At 35.9% G+C, this 25,500-nt stretch overlaps 1 protein-coding gene across 2 annotated transcripts; it reads right to left on the reverse strand.

The window, feature by feature from the left end:
- LOC124161965 (exonuclease 3'-5' domain-containing protein 2) lies at positions 1–25,187 on the reverse strand. 2 transcript variants are annotated; one of them, XM_046538248.1, is made up of 10 exons: positions 24,705–25,187; positions 24,467–24,632; positions 22,320–22,466; positions 19,915–20,115; positions 13,559–13,664; positions 9,724–9,865; positions 5,832–6,073; positions 2,720–2,862; positions 2,422–2,615; positions 1–292 (listed from the first exon to the last, which is right to left on the reverse strand). In XM_046538248.1, exons 1-10 carry the CDS (start codon positions 24,812–24,814, stop codon positions 34–36), a joined length of 1,710 nt encoding a protein of 569 aa, XP_046394204.1. In that variant the 5' UTR covers positions 24,815–25,187; the 3' UTR covers positions 1–33. The 2 variants fall into 2 exon arrangements, with proteins under 2 accessions (XP_046394204.1, XP_046394202.1); XM_046538246.1 differs by having other exon boundaries at positions 2,422–2,633.
- Between the last annotated feature and the right edge of the window lie 313 nt (positions 25,188–25,500).

Here is a 25,500-nt window from a genome sequence, read left to right on the forward strand (position 1 = left end):
TTCATATTTTAGAAAATTTTTACTGGCACAGCACTATGAAAGCGCATGGTCTTGTGTTACATCCAATTGTCCTTTATCATTTTTCAACATTGTGCTTTCAAGTTCTTTCCTTTCTGGGCTTATCCGCAGGTGATGAGTAGACCACATAGCAGGAAGAAACCGTGGTCTCATTTCATCAACAAAATGTTTCCTCCACAAAATTTCAAGTTCTCGAATGCCATTTTCCTCCCCTTGATTCCGAAAGTGTTCCACCACTTTCAAGCCATGAGGTGTGTAGCATTCATTAACAACACTGAAAAGTTGAGAAAAATGTTTCAGTTGGGCATATATGTAAACTTCAAATGAGGACAATTAGGATTCATGATCCATTAAAAGAATTCAAACATGGAAAAGCACAATATTTATGAACCAAAGTGATACTTCATGGCATTCAAACACAGCGAAAAAATTAAACTGAAAGGTTTATCACTTCCTTTACTCTCATAACATTAACTCAACTATCACCCAAATTAAGGTACTTTCCAGACAAGTCTACAAAACTTCATCTTTTCCAATACATAACAGTTATGGGAAAGTGTCTAAACAATATAGCTAGTTTCCCAATTAACAAAATACGGATAAGTTGCCAAGATTTTATTTGAAACATAGATGATGTTAGACAGTGGAAATTTGAGATTTCAAAGTTTTCCTGATATAACTTTTATTTTTCCACTGGAAATATTGATTTTTTGTTAATTATTCAAGAACGTTTGGTTTGTCTTTTAGAATGAACAAACTTAAGGACTATTTTTAAACTCACATACTTGAGAGGGAAATAAACAATCAAACACAGAATTTTAAAAAAGGTTGACAGAAAACAGCATCAACAGCCTTTCTCAGATTCAACGAATGTCATGTGGGCACTTAGGAGCAAGGTCATATTACAGCCAGACTAGCAGGTGAACCAACAAATGCATAATTCAGTGACACTTATGATTTTATTTTGCACTTGAAATCAAACAGGCACTGCTTCAATTTCATAAAAAAGTAAAGAAACAAGATTAATAAAATAACTTCATCTCATAACACCTTCCACCTTAATTAATTTACGGAATATCGTGTTCCCATCCTCTATTTATTTTGTCTGTGGCTCTTTTTAAATGGAATGGTAGGTAATGAAATGATATTTTGCAGTTTGTAATCAACATAGAACAGTGAAATAAAAAATGATTATCAAATATCAAGAACAAAGCAACTGCTACTCGTATGAAATCATTTTGTTCCTTACAATGCATCATATTTCACGAAATATGAGTCTTTATGTACAGCATGAATGTTTTAACATTGTTAAAGTTGCAAAATATTTATGTATATTATTCCCCTAAATAATGCTAAATTTATTAAAATCTGATGATGAGCTACACTAATTGCTGTGCGATTTTGGGATAAGAAGTTCATGACAAACTAGACTAATCATTTAACATCCAATAAAAGGTGTAGTTGGATCAGAAAATATCCAAAGATCTGACACCTGAAATCGAGGGCTTCTAATTCGGATACGAAAAAAATCCTGTACTACTCCATCCATGCTACTACAAAATCGTCTAGTTCGCGATTTTGGGATAAGAAGTTCATGACAAACTAGACTAATCATTTAACATCCAATAAAAGGTGTAGTTGGATCAGAAAATATCCAAAGATCTGACACCTGAAATCGAGGGCTTCTAATTCGGATACGAAAAAAATCCTGTACTACTCCATCCATGCTACTACAAAATCGTCTAGTTCTTCATCACTGAATTCATTCAGCAGTTGCTGTCTCATCATGATGTCCCCATGCATGAAACACATATTATTTAGCTACTTTCCCCACAACACCATAGGCGGCTGATGACTTCAGAAAATACTGCTGAATCATTCAACGTAGTAATAGTAAGGAAGTGCATAAAGTTTTTCTCGTTGGTTCAACATGTTAAAAGATTCCCATTTGAAAGAAATTCCCATTCAAATTCTTCAAAAAGAGTACAGGTCAACTTTCCATTTCCCTAGCGTATTTTAAAATGTTCTCTTTACATATTGAGCAACAAATCTAAGGTGGCATCACAAGCACGGGAGGAGTGGGTACAAGGTTGCAATAACCAGCCCCTTAGGTGTACGTCCAAGAAGAGGAGAAATTATAACATTGAAACACCACAAAACTGAATCACTCATAACACATTGCAAAAGAGTGCAACTCAGACGACTTTGATGGATCAAAAGAAAATGCACACTAAATGAAGATTAGAATACATGCACCAAGAGCTTTCCAACAGTGAACTAAACCGGGTTCATTGCAACCAATATTTCAAGACTTATTAAGTGACATTCTCTGAGCAGTGGCTAGGAAATAAACAGGAATCAGCATTGCCGCAGACATGAAACCAAACCATTACTGGTATTTACCTGAATGTCATTTCTAGGGCAGCTGACAGCAACTCTGGAGTAACTTCCCGAGGATGCGATTCTCCTTCCTGCGAGAAATAATTCACGACAATTTCCTCCAACTCCTGACGCCTCTTAAGAGGGATAGCTTCAGGTTTACGAGACAAAGCTCGAGCCGCACTTAGCACCCTCCTAATCATGGGAGCATCTTTGACCTGGGAAATGAAAGCAAACTTTAATATGTAAATGCAATGATCAGACGCAAGCAATGGAGGTCAATACGCTCCATAGAATATCGAAGGAAAGGCTTTCCACTCACCTCTATTGCCTTTGCAACTGTTAGAGGTGCTTGACAGTCTTTCGCAAGCTTCTGTCGCAGCTTCAAGTCTATCCTATTGCTTTGAATATGACAATTTATGCACAAAAGTAAAACATCATGAGACTGCCGACTCTTCATCCATACTGAAACAAAAATCCATCTTTGATTATAAATAAGCATGCAAATCAAGAAATAAAACCCAAAAAAAGCAATCTTGCTCCAGTGAAAAGGCTCTAATTTAGACATGCACTGGATTTCACACACACAAAATTGAAGTAGACCTTCGATGAGAGAAATGCTGATACAAACAGGAATGTTAAATCATTTACTGAAGGTCACTTAAATTTTCTGCTAAATATCCAAAATATTGGCAGATAATTTTATCTTTCATAGTCAACATAATTACATTTAACCAGTAAGCAAAACCTTTTCTAAAATAATAACACAAATTAATTAGGTCAATAAATTAGCCATTGTAAAAATCTAAAAAGCAAAGAATTATGCTGAGTACGTGGAAAGCAATGTAAGAAATTGTTTTTCTAACAAACACATGGAATTGAAATAAATGCATTAGTCATATCATTATATAATTTTCTATTAACGTAAGCAAAGCCCCTACAAACAAAATTATTAATCATGTTCGCAATATATTGGCCTTCCCGAATTCAGACTGCAACAGGACCGATAGGTTGGTCATTTCAGCCTAGTCAACAATGTCCTGCCACACTGAATGGTACAGTAAAACTTCCACATAAATAATTTTAAGGAATGGAGAAAATGATGACTTTGTTGTTAATGCGGGTTAAAAATATGCACATATAACATGTGAGTGCCTCACCGGTTGCATTCTCATAGGATGATTAAGCAGTTCATGTAGACTGATGTCATAACCATAAATATAGAAGCTACAGAGGACTCCTTTTGGCATATTTTTACAGGGACAAGACATTCTGGCCAGAGTAACAATTTAGAAAGGTCCATAACATATAAAGCCCCTTGCATGACCAACTGACACACTCAATGATAGATACAGGACATGGAGTCTGACCACAAAGTTGAAAATAAAAAGGACCACTCCAGTAGTGCATCTTATTTGTCTGAAACTGGCCACAAACGTGATGCCATCTGACTGTTCAGAATAATTTGAATGAACTACTAACAGTCCCAAGTGATTAAGTCCTCAGAATTCTAATCCTAATGCCAATAAAAGTTGGTAAATATCTCCAAAGCCAGTACTCTGATTGGCCAACACAACAACTGGAAGGACAACACGTGTTAACCAGCTAATGGCTGGGCTAAGACAGGCCATTCTCTTGGGAAGGGAGAATCAGCTCCATAGAGAACATGTTAGTGTGCTAAGTTTTTCCATTCTTAAGAATTGGCATCATGTGAATAGCGAGGGGGAAAAATAATTCCCCTGGACTGGGATTCAAACCACAAACCTTTGGCTTACCAGGTCATTACACCGACTGTCTTGACATATGCTATTCACGTTTCTGAATTTTCATGGCAATATTACTGTTCAATGTTATGCCCAACATGCTTTTTTGTCTTGGTTGTGGGCTGAGGCGCAACAAAGAATTAAGGCTAGGGGAGGTTTTAGGTACAACTAATACTTTGGGGGGTGGGGGTATTGCATACCTGCGAGGGTAAGTGGGAGTTGTGGGGGCGCTCCTCCAGAAAAATTTTAAGATTAATGGTTCAAAATGGCGAGTTTAACGGCTTTCTGAGGGATATTTGATTAATCCTAACACTGTTCCCTAAGTAATACTAAACCATTAAGTAAAATGGATTAAACTTAAAAATTTCTCTGATCTCTGGGGAGGGGTTTTATCTCCCAAAACCCCCCCTCCCTTTGCCACTGGTTGCGGGAGTGTCTGCCACCGTGAGAGGAGCTATCATCACACTCCTTATCACTAATACCACTAATGACCTTGTTTTTCCCTTCCATTCCCTGCTCCTCGACCTCCCTCATCCGGAAAAAAACCCTTGGATCACCAAAAGAGTCACCATCCACCCTTACCTACCTCACCCCAGACCAACGGTCAATTCAAAATTCCCCACCCTCCCCACACTTTCACCCTCAACTCTCATCCCCACCATTAAAAACCAAGCAATAGGAGAATTTTTTCCTTCCACCCCCACCTTTTCATTTTTTTGTGAGTGTGCAAATTGGTTGACCTTTTTTGTTGGTCTTGATAATGCTGTAGTGCAGTGAAACACGTTGACTCAGGTGAAATTAAGTTTTTAGTGGAAAAGTAGCATCACTTTATATCTTATCGCACTCCTCTCCATCCTCTTTCACACCACGGCACTCACTCTCCCTTTTTTGCCATCAGATGAGCAGCTTCGTCTCTCTCTGTTATTGCTACTCAGCTGGAGTGGTCTACTTCTCCTACTCTTTCTGGCCTACAGGACTTGTCAATGACTGCTGCCGTCTTTCTGTATTAAATCCAGTTTTCTTTATGTTGAAAATGTGGTTTATTTCTGCTACAATTACCATATGTATTACCTAGGCCCATGGTTGAAGATGTAAACCCCTTGCAATTCATCCACGCAAAGGAGAAAGGACTTCCATGAAGCCACCATAACTTGGAAGCCTATAACCTATGCTTAAGTCTACCATGAGCCACGGTAAAGTTGCAGTGAGAATAAAAGGACCTGGATAGGAAAGTGGTCCACTCAGTGGACTGGAAAGTCAAAAGCCAGTGGTTCTATTCCCGGTCTAAGGGAAATTTTACCCTATGGTAATTTATGTAAATTTCACTGCTGTCCATGCAAGAGGCCTCATATATGAGCATGATTCATTAAGTTTGTACAGCTTTAAAGAGTGTGTGGTACACACAATTGAATTGAGTAGCATTGGCGATTATCAACCACTTTGTCTACTTCGGTGCAATTCCCACAGTACAGAGCTCCCCAATATGTACTCCATATGCTCTCCGACCTGCGCAAAGCCAACGTAGTTCTCTGACTTACCACCAGAGCTGCATAGATGTCAGACAACACTTGGAAGGAAGGTTTTTGAATATGCAGACATGAATGGCTGGAGTAATACAAGCTTTTCAGAATGAAATTCATATTATCAATTTTCAAAAAGTACTTCACCAACCTGGAAAGTATTTCCTGTATTCGTGTGGAACAATATGTTTGCGCAAGTACGAATCTTCTTTCCCACACACCACACAGCGGTTATCCTTTACTATGCAGTAATATTTTTCTGACTCATTGATAGCTCTTCTCTTTGGTTCAAATTTTAATCTGACTTTAATAACAGTCTTACATTCCCCATCCACATTATCGGGGTCAACTGTCTTTTCTTCTATCAATTCACCAATGCCTTTTTCGACATACCTAAAAAAAATTCAAAAAAACATTTATGCATGCAAGTATTTTTGACAAAAAGTTTATTATGTACAGTAAGATCCAAAATAAAGTAACCAAAAATTATAATGAAAAATGGAACTAGGGAAAATCTAATTGAAAAGTTTTTAAATACTTCAGCCAAACAGAAAAAATACATATGTACCTACCATATTTTCTTATGTACCTTGTATACTGTCTCTCTTTCCAGCATCTAACAAAAAGGTGTGCATCATACTAAAGGTTGTGCAACTCACAGAAGAACAGCCATAATTTTTTGCCAAAAGCTGAGAGACTAAATCTTTCTTTTTTTATTTCAGCACATTGGCCCAGAAGTTGATCGTGATAAATCAATAGCCTACTTTCCAACTTTGCTCAAACTGTGCTGATTTTTTTCAGAAATAATTGCATTTTCCATTAATCCTAAAACTAACTTTTACCAAAATTCACCAAAAGACAAGCAAACACAGGGGCACAAGGCACACTACCTGATGTGATAGGATTAATGACAACACATGCAAATAAATTATGATTCAGATGTAAGCATCAGGTAAGGCTATCACAGAAAACATTTTGCTACAAAAACAGCACACCACAAAAAACAAAAAAGGTAAGGCTTGTTAGATAATGGAAGACATAGCATAATGACGATGCAAAAAATAATCAGCCAAAAATATCTTTCGATCAGAAAAATTTATTTCCAAACATTAAAAAGGGCATCCAAAGAAAAAGTGAATTAGGTGTCAGAATTTTTCGAACTAAAAAATTCATATTATGTCGTACCATTTTCCTGACTCTACTTAAGTGAAACTATTGAACTTGCCACACAGGTGAATCTTCCAGTCAAGTCAAAGAAAAGATACAAATCATAGACTGACAAAACAAATAAAATCTATTTTATTGTAACAGACTCCTGATGGAAACTAAAATAATTTATAGCAAAGATGTGTACCTCCCAGAACTCAAATTTGGTTGCAGTAAGTAACTTGTACCAGGGTTGTGGATAACCAAGCTTGATGATTCACTCTGACACCCACAAAATAGGGTAAATTTTTCATTGCAACAGTAATGAAAACTACGAAAATGTTTTTCTAAAGTTAAAATTCAGTCTAAAGCAACGAAGAATTGAGCATGCAAAATTAACGTGAAATTACTTTTTCCGAGTCCCTTTTCATCACAATAAAAACTTAGATTTTACACATTTTGACTTTACTCAAGTCTTGATATTATGCAGTGGCACTCAGTCTTGCCAGAAAACATAGATAATTGTAAACCAAAGAGCCAACTAACCTGCATTTTATGCAGTTACCTTTTGATTTCATGCAGAATAACATCTGTCTTGAAGAGAAGACTGATCTCTATTTCATCGATATCTTCTCAAGTTTCTTAAGAAATTATGTGTGCCTACAGTCGGGTTTAATCGATTGAATCAAAACATAGGTATCGCATTACAATGAGAAGCATCAAACAAAGCTAGATTGATAACAGCTAAGGTGCTTTCCAATACCAAACTTCCAAATCATGTTCCTATTTGAGTAACTTACATGCGCCATATAGTAATCACATATGATTGCATAGTCTAGCACAGGGGTCTCCAATTTACTAGGCCACGAGGGCCACATTCCAAGTTCCGAATCGCCCCGCGGGCTGGATAGCAAATTTGCCAATGACTGAAGTATTCGATACCAACGTCTACTGAAGAATCTGCTGGCGTGTTTCTAATTTACGAACAGTTGAAGGTGACTTTGACGTGCAGTACAGTGCTGCAATGCTCCTAGCGGCATCTCACTGAGTTAAACGAGCTAGAATCGCGCGCTACTTAGAAATGAGTGTATGGGCCGGATGAAAGCCCTCTGAGGGCCGTATTTTGGAGACCCCTGATCTAAGTCATCTGGGGCAGTTGGGGCTCCAGAGACATAGGAACCTGACAAAAGTTCATATAGTCTCCACTAGGTGGTAATGATGCAAGAAGCTTTCAAGGCAATACAAGCTTGACTTTTCTCATTTGCCAAGGGAACGTTGTAGCTCTATATCTTCATGGTCATGACAAGAGTAGCATTGATTGCTGCCAAGGATTACAAAATCCACACTGAAGTATGCAATATGAAGTTATGTTCTTTTATTCCCTGAATGAGTTGCAAAAATGAATACAGGAATGGTTGACATGATGTCATCCCGTTGAAACTCAAAACTCCTATGCTTTTGGTCAAATTAGGCTTGGTCAAACCTTTCAGAGTAATGCATTTCCTGCCATGATTGAATCTAGCAGCAAGGACTTAGCTCGAATCTAATTACTACTCCCCCAACAGGCTCTCAGTATTTTTTTAAGCCTCCTTCAAATACGTGCAGTTTGCTTTTGGTTTAAATTAGCTGTGGTAGGATATCGAATCCACAAAGATATGGCAATAGCTGTCTACGTGTACCTAAATACCAAAAATATGTCACACTGACTTTTGCCAGCATTCCTATGTAGCCGTCGCATTTTCGCGCTCTTGAAATTTTTCACTTTTCGTTTAATCGCAAAAAATAGATATCATCTTCAAATATCATCTCATTCAAAAATCTAAGAGCGTGAAATGCGTACTCCAGGAGTAATAATCTTTCGATTTAGGCAATAAAAGATTTATAAGAAAGCACCCTATTGAACAACCAACCAGCTTTGTAGCTTGAGGAAGCAAGTGATGTAATTGATGACAGTGATGCAGTGCCAGCTCACCCTACCAGTAGTGATAAGAAAGAAGCCCTCAGGCATTTGCACGATTTTTGTTATGCTCATTAAGAGATTAGAGAAGGCCATATTGAAAACATGAATGCATTAGAGGCAGTTAAATCAGAGGAAGAGTCAATAAAATATTTGAGAATGGTTTGCAACAAATTACAAACAAAGACTTTTTCACCCAAAATGACTGATTTCATAAAAAAGAAATTGCAAATTGTAAAATGCCCATAAATCAAAGCTTAAATCAAGTACATGACTAAGTTTGCTTAAAATAAAGTGCAACTGATATCCTAAAAATTCTACTAATTGCGGCAACTTCTGATACAACACAGTACCTGTATTTTGGACCCTCCAACTCCATAAAATCAAGGTTTTACTGTATTTAGCTACAAGTCTGTATCCAAAGTTGAGAACGCATTAATTCTAAGCTGATAGTAAGTTTTCAACAGTCATACCCACACTATCAAAGATTTGCTGTTTCAGTGAGTTGAGAGGTGCCATACATGCTTAAAAATGGAACCTTTGCATCCATATATCCCAAAACCCAGCTCATCAGGCCATGAACCTCCTTAAGAATTTCAAGACAAGGAACTGAGAAAAAGCTAAATGGTTTCAAACTATTGTATTTTAATCCCAAAAATTGTATTTTCTCTTTCCATTGTTAACCCTGTTCATACAGCCATAGCAATAACACTCAACAATCTTGATTAAATTTCAAGTAGAATAAGTAATTTTTCTTTTTTCTACTCAATAAACAACACAGCCTTTATCGAAGTCAAGGATGCCTGGTTCAAAAACTATGTTAGAGTGTGTAAGTGCGAAATATGAGCTACAACAACAATATTTGTTTTTCTAATAAATAATGGGCAAGGCTAACACTAACTAAGTAAATACAGAGCTGAGACAGAAAGGCTAAACTTACCACATGGCCCTTCTTCTATCACAAGTGCACAATACTTCTCCATCAGGTGCCAACAAGAAAATATTGTCATACATTGGAGTTTGTCTTTTTGGTAAAAGCCGATCGTATGATTTTTTAAGAGATGATTCTGGGTTTTTCACTCCTACCACAAGCAACCAACAAAGGATTAAGGATTACATAAATATAGTAAAATATGTACTACGGTATTCTACAGGAACATGCAGCAATAATAATAAAAAATACGATAACACCACAGCCAAGTTTAATATGCATTGATAGCCTCATTCCCTTTAAATTAAGGTATCTTGGATAGGCAACTTTTACTTATACCACTACTGTTTTACTTTAAGTGACCCAGGTTGCAATAAGTAATCACCATCTTCAGGCATAAATTATTATATGTTTATCTTATTATTGTAACCTAGTTACCGAACAGACGAAGAGATGAATTTCAAAATGGATGCCAGAATGGGGGAAAAGGACTGGTAAAGATAGTCATTTATCAGAGTGCTGTCCTGGTTTTCAATAATTTTTAAAATTTCTAACTGCTCTATAGAATCTAATTTGCCGCAGCCGTTTGCATAATTTTAAAATCACTTCTATGGCTGTTGCATATTAGGTGTTTAGCTAAATTACTTTTATCATCTTTGTTATTTCTTTCTTTAAATATTCTTTCTTTCTGACATCGAAGCTTCTTCTAGTCTGCCCCATGTAGACACTATTGCAATAACTTCAGTTCAACGAATTTACTCCATATACATCTAATTGATCCTTATATTTTACAAGCAGTCTACTCAGAATTTAAAAGCCATGCGGAAGTAAATACGATAAAAGTTACATATCCAAGAAACCTTATAATGGAATAACACACCATTAAGAACGAGTCAGTGAATTTTTTTTAATTTAAAACTAATTGCACACCATATGCAGAGGGCTGCTGATAGCATATGACAATGATCATCAACTCACTAAATTCAACAAAGGACCATTAAAGTCAGTATAACTTTTTCTCCCAATCACAAGGGTTGCACTGGTTAGAAGTACTTGTTCACACAGAGATGGCTGTTATGATCAATGAGCTGAACTTATGAGCCTTTTGCATAAAGAATATAAAATTTGTAATCATGAAGAGGAACTTATACTTCCATAAAGAAACAGGGACATCATGTTTTGATAATCAGTAATCTGGAACTCACACTCAATGCTGGGGTGACATAACAATTTAGGCCATGAAATACTGGATCTCATCTTCTTGAAGAAGTAAATCCAGGTATATAGTCAAGCAAGAAAGAAGGTTCGTGCAAGACACCCATATGGACGAGCAAGAAAGGAAATGATGTTGTCAATACACTAACATCAATGTGTAAATAGCACATTTTTAAACCCATCCAAAAATGGAACAGATCCACATGGTCAACTTAAAGAAAGGCCGGCAGGCACTGGTGAATGTAATGGGTAAGTAATGTGGTAAATGTGGAATGAGGTCAAGTCACACGAGAATCTATGTACAATTACAAATCTACCCATCCAACTTCCTCACACTATAAATTGCTAGCATAATATTCTCATAATCCCTCCAAAATCCAATCATGCAAGATAGGGAAACCTTCCTCTGCTGAGTCTCTTAATTCCAAGAAAAACAACTCCCCATGCTATAAAACTACATCCATAGGGTAAATTCTGTAATATATGATTACCTGTCCTTCCCCCACACTTGTTTTCCCAAAGAAATGCTACTTAATTCCGATACAACCACTACATAGATTACTGGCCTAAGGATGACCGAAATGGCATCTATTTGACAATGCAAACAGAATCATTGGCAAGGGCCATAATTAGGGATGGTCGAATCGGATACATCGGATCCAAATATCCGCAGATAATACCCTTCACCGGATAATGAAATCCGATCCAAATTTGCCAAATAAATCAAATCTGGATCCAAAAGAAAATTAATGCTTCAGTAAATGCACCATCCAATAAGGAGGAGTGGAAAGAGTTCCGATCCTCTCTTCCAATGCACTAATTCATTGCGATGTTTGCCCTACTTATGAAATAATTTGCTTAAAAGCTCCAGCAGAGGCTATGCAACAGAATTTCAGCAGTGAAAAATTTTAAGGCAAAATACGACAGGTACACAGTGTGAATCTTCCCAAGAGTTTGAACAACTATTGAGGGACATTCAGTGGTGTAGGATAATAACCACGTCAAAAGTAGCTACATCACAGATTTCACACAACCAAAAAAAAGTAGTCCACATTCCACCAATCAAATCTCTCTCTCCCTCCAAGACCTTATCCTTCCATTTCTCTCCCCTCCTCGGCTACTTATTGCCTAGCTGAATGCCATTTACCACACCTGGGAACTTAGACAACTGAGGAGATAGTGGAGAAGGAGGTGTTCCCCGCTTAGTATGGTGGTTCCCCAGAATTATTGCCTACACTTTGTTATTCTTCCGATAAACACGAAAACGCTACCAACACAGATTAAATTGAGAATTATCGAGTTACAGTGGCTGATCCATTAATCCAATATACCTTGACCTTAGGAATAAGAAACTTTCTGCACAGAAATGATCTCTTGTTTGTATAAGTCGCCATTAAGTTCAGGAATAATACAGCAGAGCAGCCAAAAAGGAAAGCTTTGTATATTTCTAACGTCATCTGCTGCAGAGGCACATACTGGTAAATAAAGACGATAGATCTAGAGATTAATACAACCTTTAAAAATGAAATGACGGCAGATACTACTGGCTGAATTAATTTTACAATTCAGGGTTTGTCAGGTTGAATTCAAAGGTACTTTGCGAATCGAAATTCTCATTTTACAGAGACAAAAGAATCATTGTAATTGCAATGCATACCCAATAAGATCTTACAATTGTTTGTTCAAATTCAGTCGATTGCATCTGAAAATGACAAAAATATACTCTGATTGCAATAAACAGTAAAAACATCTAAAGTAGGCTTCGAAAAAGACAAAAGCGAATAATAATGCCAACCACACCATGCATTTTGATCATGAAGTTTAGGTTGCCTAATTAGTCACTCGTATCACTTGTACTTCAATGAAATTTCCCATTTAGCCAAGAATTTAGGAAAAATAAAAGGGTGGGACCACAAACAGTACCAGTGTCAAATTATAAAAGTTGTAGCCCATTATTTTTCAATCACTATGCCAAATACATGGGTGCAATCTAGGCTGCACTTGTGTAGTCTTCAACTGTTAGCATTATTACTAAGCTCAAAAATAGAACTTGAGAAAACTTCCTAGAGCAAGTGCTTTAGTAAAACTAGGAACTTAAAACTTATGTATGGCTAACGATTTTCTATAACCTACACACACTATGAAAAGCCGAAACTTGAAATTTAATTTCAACAAAAGCCTGGGGCTAAAACCTAACAAGTAGAGAGAACCAATTATTAAACCTATTTATTTTATAGCATCAAACCTGAACTTGTAACATGAGTTATTTGTCCTTAAGAACATATTTTTTAATTATGCAAAAAAAAATTTCTTCCGATAAAATATACTTTATTGTAAAAAAATATTAAAACATTAATATTTTCATTACACGGAAGCACATGTATTTGGCAGTGACTTTTTGCATGGTCCCTCGACTGACATACCATCCTATGAGAAATAAATGGTCTGCTTGAAAGGTCCTGTGAATGAAATAAACCATTCTCTTTTTACAACCTGATATATGCACATATTTGAGGGATGTCCCCCTAATTTGCAGCATATTTACTTTCAATTTTAGTATTCATTACATAATCCAAAAATTAAATGATTAAATTAAGTTGGTCTTATCAAAATAGGTAGGTGACCTCACCTCCAGCTGCCTTGGGTCCTGGTCCACTACGGCTTCTGAATTTATAGGGCACTTCCACTATACGATATACAAAGTCTATTGGACGATTCACACCATAAGCCTGTAACTGTTCGCAAAGAATTGTTAACATACCAATTTTAAACAAGAAATAATTTGGATGTGTGCAATAGAATGGCCGTGAGTACTGACATTTGAAAAAAACCCTTAACTATAAAATATAAAGACCTGGTATTATGATACATTATACCCTTTTTCCCAACCATAGGAGGCTGGTACACATCATCAATCCTAATTTTTCATCCTGAATGCTTATCAATTGAGGTTACTTGATTTGTGAAATAAAGATAATCATCTCACACCAATCTGTGATTGGCTAGCAGAGTGAAAGGGAAAAAAGAGTAATCAAGGTACCCCGCCACGAGTAGGGAAAAAGGGTATACAGTAGAGTCTCATTATTATGAGATGCAAGGGACCAAAATACTGGACGTTTGTGATAACAAAGTTTGTTAGAACATTTCTTTTAGGAATCAGCGCAAGAAATCATACCTTGCCAAAATTACTTGTCTCTTCCATCTCCCATACTTAAGAGTATCGCTGCTGAATAGCTTCAGAGTCATACTTATTATATATGCGACTAAATTACCTATTACCCATGAAGCATACATAAATGGGTGCAAGCTGGGCTATGCATGTGTAGCCTTCAACTTGTAGCAGTATTACTACGCTCTAAAATAGAACTTAAAAAAACTTCCAAAAGCAAAACTAGGAACTTAAAACTTATGCATGGCAAACCGATTTCCTTTAACCTTCATATACTATGAAGAGCCAAAACTTGAAATTTGATTTCGACAAAAACCAGGGGCTGAAACCTAACAAGTACAGAACCAATTATTCAACCTATTTATTTTACAATATCAAACCTACACTTGATACGTAAGCAATTTATCCTTAAGAACATCATTTTTAATTATGCATAAAAATTTTTTCCAAGGAAATCTACTTTATTGTAAAATAATATTAAAACATTAATAGTTTCATTACACAGAAACACATGTATTTGGCAGTGACTTTTTGCATGGTCCCTGTTTTCTCAACTGACATACCATCCTTTGAGTAATATATCAATACCTCCATTGCATAAATGCTCAACAATCATCCGCCGAATCAAATCTGCTCATCTAGTACTATAAGGGCTATCTAGATGAGCGGATTTGATTCCGTGGGCGGTTGTTAAGCATTTGTGCAGTTGAGGTATCAATGTGGTCTGCATGAAAGGACTTGTAGATAACAATGTAATGTTTATGCTCTTGGAGTATAGGTCATGATAAATTAAACTCACATTTGGCCAACGTTTCGGAGATTTATTCTCCTTCCTCAGGGCTCGCTACAATTTACAATTTTTAAGAAAAGATTATTTAAAGAAATGGTTTACATATCAAAATCAAATAACAGTTGCAATAAAAGATCAGACATCGAACACCTAGGCAAAATTTATTATTATTTAATTCATCGAAATTAAAATTGTTTAGTATAATTTAGATACCATTTGTTAACAAATGAATCAATATTTATAAGTAACCATGATTAGCCTAGTAACGAAACTTTTCTATCACAGGTATGTTGTTTAATTCTGTACACAATTTTTAATTTACCAATGAATTTGTACTGCACAATTGTATTCAAATTTTTGTAACCACTTAATTAATTTATTTTCTTTATTTTCTTTGTAAACATTCATTATAATTAAGAGCCCTGAGGAAGGAGAATAAACCTCCGAAACGTTGGCCAAATGTGAGTTTAATTTATCATGACCTATACTCCAAGAGCATAAACATTACATTGTTGTTATAATAAGGAAGGTCAGGAGAAGAAACTTTATTCATTGAAGAAAACAAGGAGGATATATTTTCATCATTCAAGATTCACCCTCATCTCATTCATCGAAGAAAAGAAGAATAAATAACAGAAGTGAAAACATTGTACAACAACTCATAGAACGGATTTTTTGGAACATCAGAAATGGAATATAATAATTTAATTGACAACTCAAGTGGGTCCACAACATATGTGAAAGGTTTTTACTCCCAGTTTCGAATTAAATATGGTAGGAAAGCATTACAAATAGTTAATGAAATTTCCAAACTTACAAAATGTTTAGCGAGCAAAAAGAATACGAGTATTTTTTTACTCAAATGTAAAATATCTAAGGTTTTCCCTACTCATATTATTAACAATGTAAAATGTACTCATTCACTAATAAGCTCAAATCACCCTTTCTCTAACGATGTTGAAAAACTTATTTACAAATTTAAAAGATCCATTTTACTCACCGAGATTAGAATCTGTAATTGGGAATTACAAAACATTTTGAAAGAGCTGAATGTAAAAAAAAGAATCACTATCTTTATTGATTCCTAAACAAGATTGTGAAACATTTTTTTGTTATCAACAAAAGTTTTTTGAGCAGTTTTTTAATCTAGTAAAACAAAGGCATATCAAAAAATTTAATGAATTACATAATTGGTAATGTTTTGAAAAATGATAATACCATATGGCTAAAAAATTTAACAGACATCACTGTTCCAAGTAATATAGCTAATTTCCTTAGCTTAGGTCCTAAATTTGCTCTCCCCTACACATTGAAAGACTTTCCGATGGTACAACTATTAGCAGACATTGACAACATTATATTTGATTTAAAAAATTCATCCATTAAAAACAAAACTAGGGCACAATGCACTAACATTATAACTAACTATATTCAAAGACAAATACAGCATTCAAAATCATCAAATTTACTCAATATACTTCATAAAACTAAGATTTTTTTTAAAAATAATCCTGATATAATTGTTCTTAAAACTGATAAATCTAACAACACAGTAATACATAATGTATAAACATGAATATGATAAAAAAATTAAAGACTTACTTGATGATAATGATATCTATACGGAAATTCCCAAAAAGAAAAACTTTACCACTTCACTTCAAGCTAAAGTGAATACTTTTGTTAAAAAGCTTTTTAAAGAAAAGAAAATAGACTTTAAAACGAAATGCACACTAATAAAAAACAATGGCACTCCACCTAAACTGTATGGTTTAGTGAAAGATCATAAACCAAATATACCTCTAAGACCAGTGGTAAGTTTTGTAAATAGTCCTACATATGAATGCGCCAAATTTATTGCAAAAATTCTTACACATCTATCCTCAGACAAATACAACATTAAAGACTCCTTCCATTTTTTTCAATAAAATTAAACAACAAAGAATTCCCCTAAATTATATAATATGCTCACTTGATGTAAAATCATTATTTACGAACATACCACTAGATTTATTAAACAACATTGTGATAGATAATTGGGAAGTAATATCCAATCATACACTTCTAAACAAAGAAGAATTTACTGAATTATTTGATATTGCTGTTAATCAAGGCTATTTGCAGCATAAGGATCGTCAATATCGAATGAATGATGGAGTACCTATGGGTTCCCCAGTGGCGACCATATTAGCTGACCTAACCATGAATCACCTCCTAGACAATATTATCGCTAAATTACCATTTAATATTCCCTTCATTTACAAATTTGTTGATGATTTATATCTAGCATTACCTAGTGATATACACGAGAACACAATTTTAAATTATTTCAATTGCTTCCATCCTAAATTACAATTCACAATAGAATTTGAAAATAATAACACACTTCCATTCCTTGATATGTTGACAATAAGAAATCAAGATGGATCCATAAGTGTGGATTGGTGGAAGAAACCGCATAAATCAGACAGATATCTAAATTTTCAGTCTCATTATCCTCAACGACATAAAATAAATATAGCCAATGCACTAAAATTTAGAGCGCTAAATCTGAGTGATAAAATTTTTCACAAAAAAAACTTAAAAATAATCGAGGACATTCTAATAAAAAACAATTTTCCAAAAAGACTCATTCAATGTATACTACAAAAAAACAACGCTATATGTCCACAAACACAGAATTCACCAAATAAATTAGCTTTAACAAACACAATAACGTCCCCATTCCGTGGAATCATTTATATAAATAAATTACCAGAACAACTTACTAGAGTTTTCAAAAAATTAGATTATAAAATTGCACACAAAATTTCTAACACGCAAAGCAGACTTCTGTACACAAAAATAAAATCAGAAACCCCAAAAAAACTAAAAAGTAACATAATATACCACATACCATGCCTCAATTGTAATAGTTGTTACATTGGTCAAACATCTCAATATTTAAAAAACCGAATATCCCAGCACAAATCATCAATAAAAAATAAAATCACTCTTTCTGCTCTTGCAAATCACAGTCTAGACTTTAACCATCATTTTGATTTCGAGAACACCAACATTTTAGACATAGAAACCAATTTTAAGAAAAGATTATTTAAAGAAATGGTTTACATATCAAAATCAAATAACAGTTGCAATAAAAGATCAGACATCGAACACCTAAGCAAAATTTATTATTATTTAATTCATCGAAATTAAAATTGTTTAGTATAATTTAGATACCATTTGTTAACAAATGAATCAATATTTATAAGTAACCATGATTAGCCTAGTAACGAAACTTTTCTATCACAGGTATGTTGTTTAATTCTGTACACAATTTTTAATTTATCAATGAATTTGTACTGCACAATTGTATTCAAATTTTTGTAACCACTTAATTAATTTATTTTCTTTATTTTCTTTGTAAACATTCATTATAATTAAGAGCCCTGAGGAAGGAGAATAAATCTCCGAAACGTTGGCCAAATGTGAGTTTAATTTATCATGACCTATACTCCAAGAGCATAAACATTACATTGTTGTTATAATAAGGAAGGTCAGGAGAAGAAACTTTATTCATTGGTCTTGTAGATGAAATAAACCATTCTCTTTTAACAAACTGAAATATGCACCTAATTAAAACCTATGCAAGGGATCAAAAGTATGGTTATCCTGCAGAATGCAACACTGAGTTACAATTTTGTGTGAACTCACGATTGTGCATCCAACTAGACTAAAGCTGAAAAAAAATTCACTTTCCTCCAGAAGGAGGAACAGGCAAAATGGTGAGCAGATCCTGATTAATTGATACTTTGTTCAAGCTGAGCCAAAAATGCGAGTTCCTCAACGCTACACAGTGTCGCATCGGCCAACTCCAAGGGCGCCAAATTTGAAATTCCGGGCACGCTTGAATTTTTCAAATGTTCATGTATATGAAAGTTTGCAAATCGAATGTTCCTAGGACTACCTGTGCAGCCAATTTACGTGTGGTAATGAGTGGATCACCATGATTCCACAGGAATGAAGCTTATTATATGATGCTGCGTGGATACATAAGCATCTCTTACTGAAGAAAGAACCATAATTGATGCTCTTGGGCACATTAAACGAGGAGAACTTAAACGTAGCGCATAGTATATCAAGCTAAATGCTGATGCCTATCTGTGGAACTTCATTGTATTTTTCTTTTTGTTTTTACCGCTGGTACAGTGAGTGAGATTCCTGATTTCATAATAAAATTTCTTTTACTATACATGGCATTGGCCTTTCCATCAGGACCAACAATTTTCTTCTTAAAATCGAGAACTTCGCAACAAGATTGTTCGTATCAACCAGAGTCTACTGTAATTCATTCAAATTAATGTGCTAATTCAGGAGCAATTTTGATGGACCGGAACCGAACATGTACCAATGCATGAAGCAAATTAGAATAGGTTCTATTTTATGCTCATGCATGCAAACAAGTTGGGCTTCGCCTGAATATCAGGTTTATTGACTGCACTAGGCATAGCCGTTTGCGCAGTCTCCAGTGCAGAAGTTGTTTTTTAGAATAATTGTTTCAGTTATATTGTTTTTCTCCATGTACACAGTATGGAAGGAGGTTTGAACAATTTGGGCAGTTTGACGGTGCATTTACAAATTCATGCATGTAGACATTGATTCTTGAGTACTAATTTACAGTATAACCAGACCTTTATGAACAAAATGCCTTACGACTCAAGTTTATAGGAAAACTTTTTACTAAAACTAAATCATTTATGTAACAAAAGAGACACTGTTGTATGTTCCTCAGAAGTTCACTTAACCGACCCTAGTTTCGTCATTACACTATATCATTTTCAAAAGTTTGAAAGGTCGAGTTAACTTCTGTGGAAGTGGTTAAGTCAACTCCTGCAGAACATACAACAGTGTATCTTTTATTAATGCTTCCTGACACCAAGTTCCACTAAGTATCGCCATCCAGCCTTAAGTTGATCAAATCATTTACGCTTTAAATCACAAGGATTGACACAAACACAATAAAGAGCTGAGGAATATTACTCACCGATAAATTTTGATGGGTAATTTCATAGCAAATGCAGACTCCAGCAAATGCATCCCAGGCAGCATACTCAATTTGCTCTCCAGACAGTTGTCCTTCCCAATTTGCAAAATGGATTCCACTCTGCTTGTTTAGCTCAACACCAAGAATTATCTTAGACAGAGAAGCAAGGCCAAGCTTCATATCCTTGTCAACTGGTACCTTCTGGAATAGAAAATTTTAGAGACTCTTGATGTGGATGCTAGAGTGCCTCCACTGACAGCAAAAAAAAATACCCTGGCACTAAAACCAGACGAACTTCAGCCTGTGCAGGTTTAATGCCAAGGTAAAGATTTTTTTACTCTCATGAGAAAGGGAAGAAAGGAATTACCAATTATTACTTTGAGAACCATTACATACAAGTTCACGGTTTCAAGAATGGATGGATATATCCAGGATTTTTTTTTGCATCCAGATTCAAACCTTATATGTATTTGATTTCCACTGTCGGATCTTCAGATCCAAAAACATTTTTAAATGACTGCTATTGATTTGTATATGCTTAATTCAAATTTTACACATGTATATCCCTTCAACTTTTACACATCAAATGTAGCTCCACACATAAGCTCATAACATTATCATTATTTCAATTTTGGGACAAAATTCTATCAAATAATGTACCTGTTACGATTGTTTTCATCAGGCCATTATGCCTCATAATTTGGCTAACTTGTTATTGTATTGACCGGGATAGCTTCTCACACAAAAACAGGCATGCAAGGGTATTTTGAATGAAATTTCAATAGACAATCTTGCATAAATATTGGCCAATAGCAATGTATTTCTGGAATAAGTCATTGCCATCAGATGAAAGACAATATCACACAACTTTATGTGCAACCTGCATGGTGCATACAGAAAACTCACTGTACCTTCATTGGATATAATAATTTGATTCGGCAATTTGATAATTATGCTGATGAAAAGTTAATAAAGCTGATATTAAAAAGGTATAAATTATATTTATGATGTTCCTGCTCATGCTGGCTCACAATGGTATTAGTAGTTTTCACATACTTACAACAAGTGAAAGTAGCATTTGAAGGAAGGCATCAGTGTTCTTAACGTAAAACCAAATTATAACATTTTCAAGGCTGATGAGTTCATTCATTTCATTCTATCTTCAACATATTTTCCCTGAACAAAGCTGCACTAACAGATTACTCAAGCATGAATAAAGCTGGGAAATAAATGATAAACTTATATAGTAATACACACACATAACCCAAGAAAGTCAATTAAAGATTGCAGTTAAAGTTTTAAGTAATTGACGTTCACTTTCAACATAACTGAAGATTTAAAAAATCTGAGTGTAGTTTAATGCTGGGGATAAAATTTGCATTCCTTGGTTAAAATAATCATCAAAATGAAGATTGTTGGAATAAGCGTTCGTGGGTACAGGAATCAAGGCAAATGGGGTGGGAGTATCCCATGGAGGTGTGTTGGTTATGTACCCGGAGGATGAGTGAAGTGGTGGTTAGACTGATGTAGAAGGTGGGGCAAGAATTACATAAAAGGATGTCCAGACTACATAAGTAGTGGTGTTGGTGGGGGATGGAGTGAAAGGAAGTGGAAAGCGGGAAATTGCAGGTTGAGTGGTTTGGTGGTCTTAAGGATGGAAGAAAGATTTGGTGGCCGTCAGACGGAAAAGGATAAGCAATCAGAGAAGATTTTTCCAGTAGTAAGGTTATTAAAAAGAAAAGGAAAGAGGTGTCAACGGCTTTCAGGAGCAGCTGCGTATTGCGCTTTGTCACGCAAGGTTTTGCAGCCATTGCAGGTTGAAATGACCTGCAGTAGATGCGAAAGTTCGCGTGACACAGTGCAAAACGCAGCTGCTCCCAAAAGCTGTTGACCAGGAAGAGACAAGTACCATAAATTAATGAATCTCGCTTCAAAATCCTATGTTTCAACAAGAAAGAGGCATTTGATAGTTCTATTCAAAGCCTGCTTGCAATCATGCACATGGCTAAACCAAGCGTTCAACCCTCCTAGTCTTACCAGGGCCCACTTATCTCTAAAAACCTTTCCTCTTCCGCTCCCTCTCCCCACCAACCCCACTCCATCCCAACCCCACTCCATTTTTATCCTAATCTCCTCAGCCTCCAGTCATCCTTTCAGTCCCCACTAGTCTCCTTCCCGAGGAAGACTGAGAAACAGTCAAAAATTTAATCTACATGTTTGAGTGTTTATTTTATATCAGTGGAACTGAATACAGTTAGGAGTAGCAAATTAAAGGAATCCTCACTGGAAGTGAAATCGTGACTACACAGAGAGCTCTACTTAGCACTTGATAATGACATGTAACAGGATCAGTAGTATGTACTATATACCAGAAAGTGATTGTTTAGCACACCTCTACTACATACCGGTGAACCATCTTTGGCAGGATAACATCGAATGAGGTGTTCCAAGTGCCTCAAATCAGCCCATCCAGATACAGGGGTTTCTAAGCGGCTTACATCATTCTCAATCGCAACACCCACTTTCAGAATACTTCGGTTGCATAGTAAATTCTGAAAAAAAAATAATAATAAGGGTAAGAGGAGGTGACCCATCTGAGGTCACTTCCCACATAGCAACGAACCTCTCAGAGACGTCTCACTATTGTCTCGAATATCACATATGTCTCGGAGATGTCTCAGAGATGTAATCATGAGACGTTCCAGAATTTTTTTAGAAAACGTATTTAAACGCCATCAATGCCTTCCATACATATTTTTCAGTGCAATTCTGCAGTTGTGATTATTAAAATCACGACATTTAATATGGTTTTTTTTTCAAAAGGCCATCCATCAAAAATTTGTCGCTAAAAATGATTGAGAAAAGTAGGCCATAACTGTATAATTTGCATTAAATTATTTTTTTGCCGAAATTTAAAGCATACCATAGTACAAAGTGTAATGAGACATCTCAAAGACTTATCTAAGACGTCTCATGAGACATCTCAGAGACCATTTTTTTTGGACATAGTGACATCTCAGAGAAGTCTCAGAGGTGTCTCTGAAGCTCTCAGAATGTCTCTGAGACGTATTTCTGCGATGTGGGTTGCAACAAAAGGAAAGTGTAAAGAAGGAAGAGTGGAGAAAAACCCAGTGCAGGCATTCTCTAAAGACTGTTTTACACGGGGCACGGAATTGCGCAGGTTAGAGCTGCATTGATTTCTAAAATGGCGTGGAATTGCGCGAATGCATGAACGAAATTAGAACGGGCTATTATGCCGTCTCGCATCCACGCATTCTCGCATGTGTTCTAGCAATTCACCACTTTACACGACACGATTTTGAATGCGCCTTCGCACGTACATCAGATTGTGCAATTCCGTATACCGTGTAAAACGGCCTTAACACTTTCAATACAAGATGTCATGGGGACCACAGCTCAAAATCCCATTGAAAGGACAGAGATATCAGCTTGAAGTGCACACCATGAAAAACTCAAGCAGGGATCAGCAGGATTGAAAAATCTCAACAACCTGGATTTCAACCCAGACCCACAGGATGGGAACCCAACATTCTAGTTACCACACCAACCCAATCCCCCTCTACTAAAATGATATGAAACATGGGTAAACCTTACACTGGTAGTTTAGATAGAAAATTTACTTAAGTTACTTTTCCGACTTTAATTCTTTCCTTCAGCCATTAGAAAAGTCAAACTGTCTCAACCAAAGTTAAACTCATGCTCAGCCAAATAAACCCAAGAATACCAACATAAGGCACAATAAAATAAGTACACATGTAATTTGCCTCCAGCTTCCTTTGATGGAAATCACTGATAAACATACTGATTAAAAAGTAACTTGTTTCAATGCATACAGTTTTAATAATAGCAACCCGAATTTCAGCATCTATCCAAATACATTGTGATGGTCATGAGAAAAAATGGTATTGCCAACCATTAATTGATATTTTCACAAAAATAAGTGAAATTACTGATTCTTATTCTTACAAAATTGTACTAGTACACTCCATCACTCAGAGCTTCAACTCGGAGGTTGCTTTGGATAGGTGAGAGCAGAGCTTACCCCAGACTAAGCCATAGGCCTCCCTTCCCTGAATATGGATAATCACACACTCAGGGTATGGAGGCTAGTTCCTTTCCCTGGGCCCCCTTGCACTTTGATTATTTTGTCTAGGGGTGTCCGAAGGCTTCATCTACGGTTTGAACCCTGGGTTCAGTAGCCAAACTCAAAAATTTAAGCCACTAGTGCCTTTGAGTCGATATGATCTAATCATTCACTCACATGGGAATTTGATTTGAAAAGTCATCCTGATTATATAGTGAAACCCATGATAGTGGCAAACTAGCGGCACTAGGCAGGGTAAGTGATTGTTTCGTGCAGAAAGTTAACAATCGTCTTAATATTTACAGGGATACAACAAATTTCCCCAAAGTTAAGCCTAGTGCGATCACAAACGACTAACCCCAATTTCAACCTCAACAACACTGCAATATTTCCCTTGAGACAGAAGAAGCCCTTAATTATTTTCTACGTTGACTTTCTTCTACAAACCTTAACTGATCCCGGTATGCTACCCATAAAAGATAGTCGAAACAAAACACAATATCCGCTCAGAGTCGCCAGCTGGAGTAATGCCACTGGATTTTTTTCGCGAGGATCCCATTCGGGGACCCATTCACAATCCATTCCTAGGACTGGAAAAGAATTGCTGCATTCCCTGAAGCCAAAAATATATCAAAATTATGGAGGTGCTATGTGCAAAACGAGCAATTGTACATTAAATACACACCTGCAAAGCCTCTCAACAGCAAGGTCACATTCTATTTTGGTTTTAGCGACAGTTATTTCCTTAATTTTGTAATCCCCGCTACCGTACAAGTACCCAACAACCTGCCCCATATTGTAGTTGCCGTAATTTTTAAGTGACTTTTAAATTGAAGTATCCAACAGAGTCAACACTGTAAAATTGTTTCGTTCCACAGATCGGGTTCGCACGTTCACCTTAACACAACACAGACTTGTTACGTCCTTCAAGCATCATAGAATGATGACGATCAAGATAAATTAAAATAACCACTAAATCTCTGTTTTCGTCCTGGATATCAAACTAAAGATTGTAATGTTTACTTCAGCAAGCAGCTAATACCATGGAAAAATTGGTAAGCTCTATGCTCTAATTATAATATCTGCTGCTCTCTTCTTTGGCTAGTATGGTGAGAACAACATGCATCGCATGATCCAGCATGATCCACATGGACGGATGTGACGGCAAAACCCATTCGGCCACGTGACCAAAATACGAAAACAGAAACGTTAGCCGGTTGTTTTGAAAGTTTCATTCGCGGTCGTTTATACGGTTTATATTCAGCGAGCAAAATCATTTACAATTCTTTTAAGGGTCAGGTTCATTTTTCCTGCTTCATGAAATATTTGACGAAATATAATTAACTTATATGTTTTTCGGTTATCATTATTGATTATGGTTTAAAGATAATGTAATGTATAAGTAAGAGCCTCATTTTCTTTCCTTCTATATTCTACTCTGTAGAGGCAAAAAATATCTCTTGTTTTTGATCTTATGGCAC

Source organism: Ischnura elegans, chromosome 7, assembly GCF_921293095.1.
Source record: "Ischnura elegans chromosome 7, ioIscEleg1.1, whole genome shotgun sequence".
NCBI lineage: Eukaryota > Metazoa > Arthropoda > Insecta > Odonata > Coenagrionidae > Ischnura > Ischnura elegans.

Bases quoted from the DNA above. Each gene is read 5' to 3' on its own strand.
- LOC124161965 (XM_046538246.1), bottom strand. From the start codon at position 24,814: ATGGGGCAGGTTGTTGGGTACTTGTACGGTAGCGGGGATTACAAAATT. The intron at 13,665-19,914 runs GTGAGTAATATT...CTTTGCGAACAG, and splicing joins TTACCCATCAAAATTTATCG to TTACAGGCTTATGGTGTGAA. The intron at 9,866-13,558 runs GTGAGGTCACCT...TGCTTGTGGTAG, and splicing joins AGGACCCAAGGCAGCTGGAG to GAGTGAAAAACCCAGAATCA.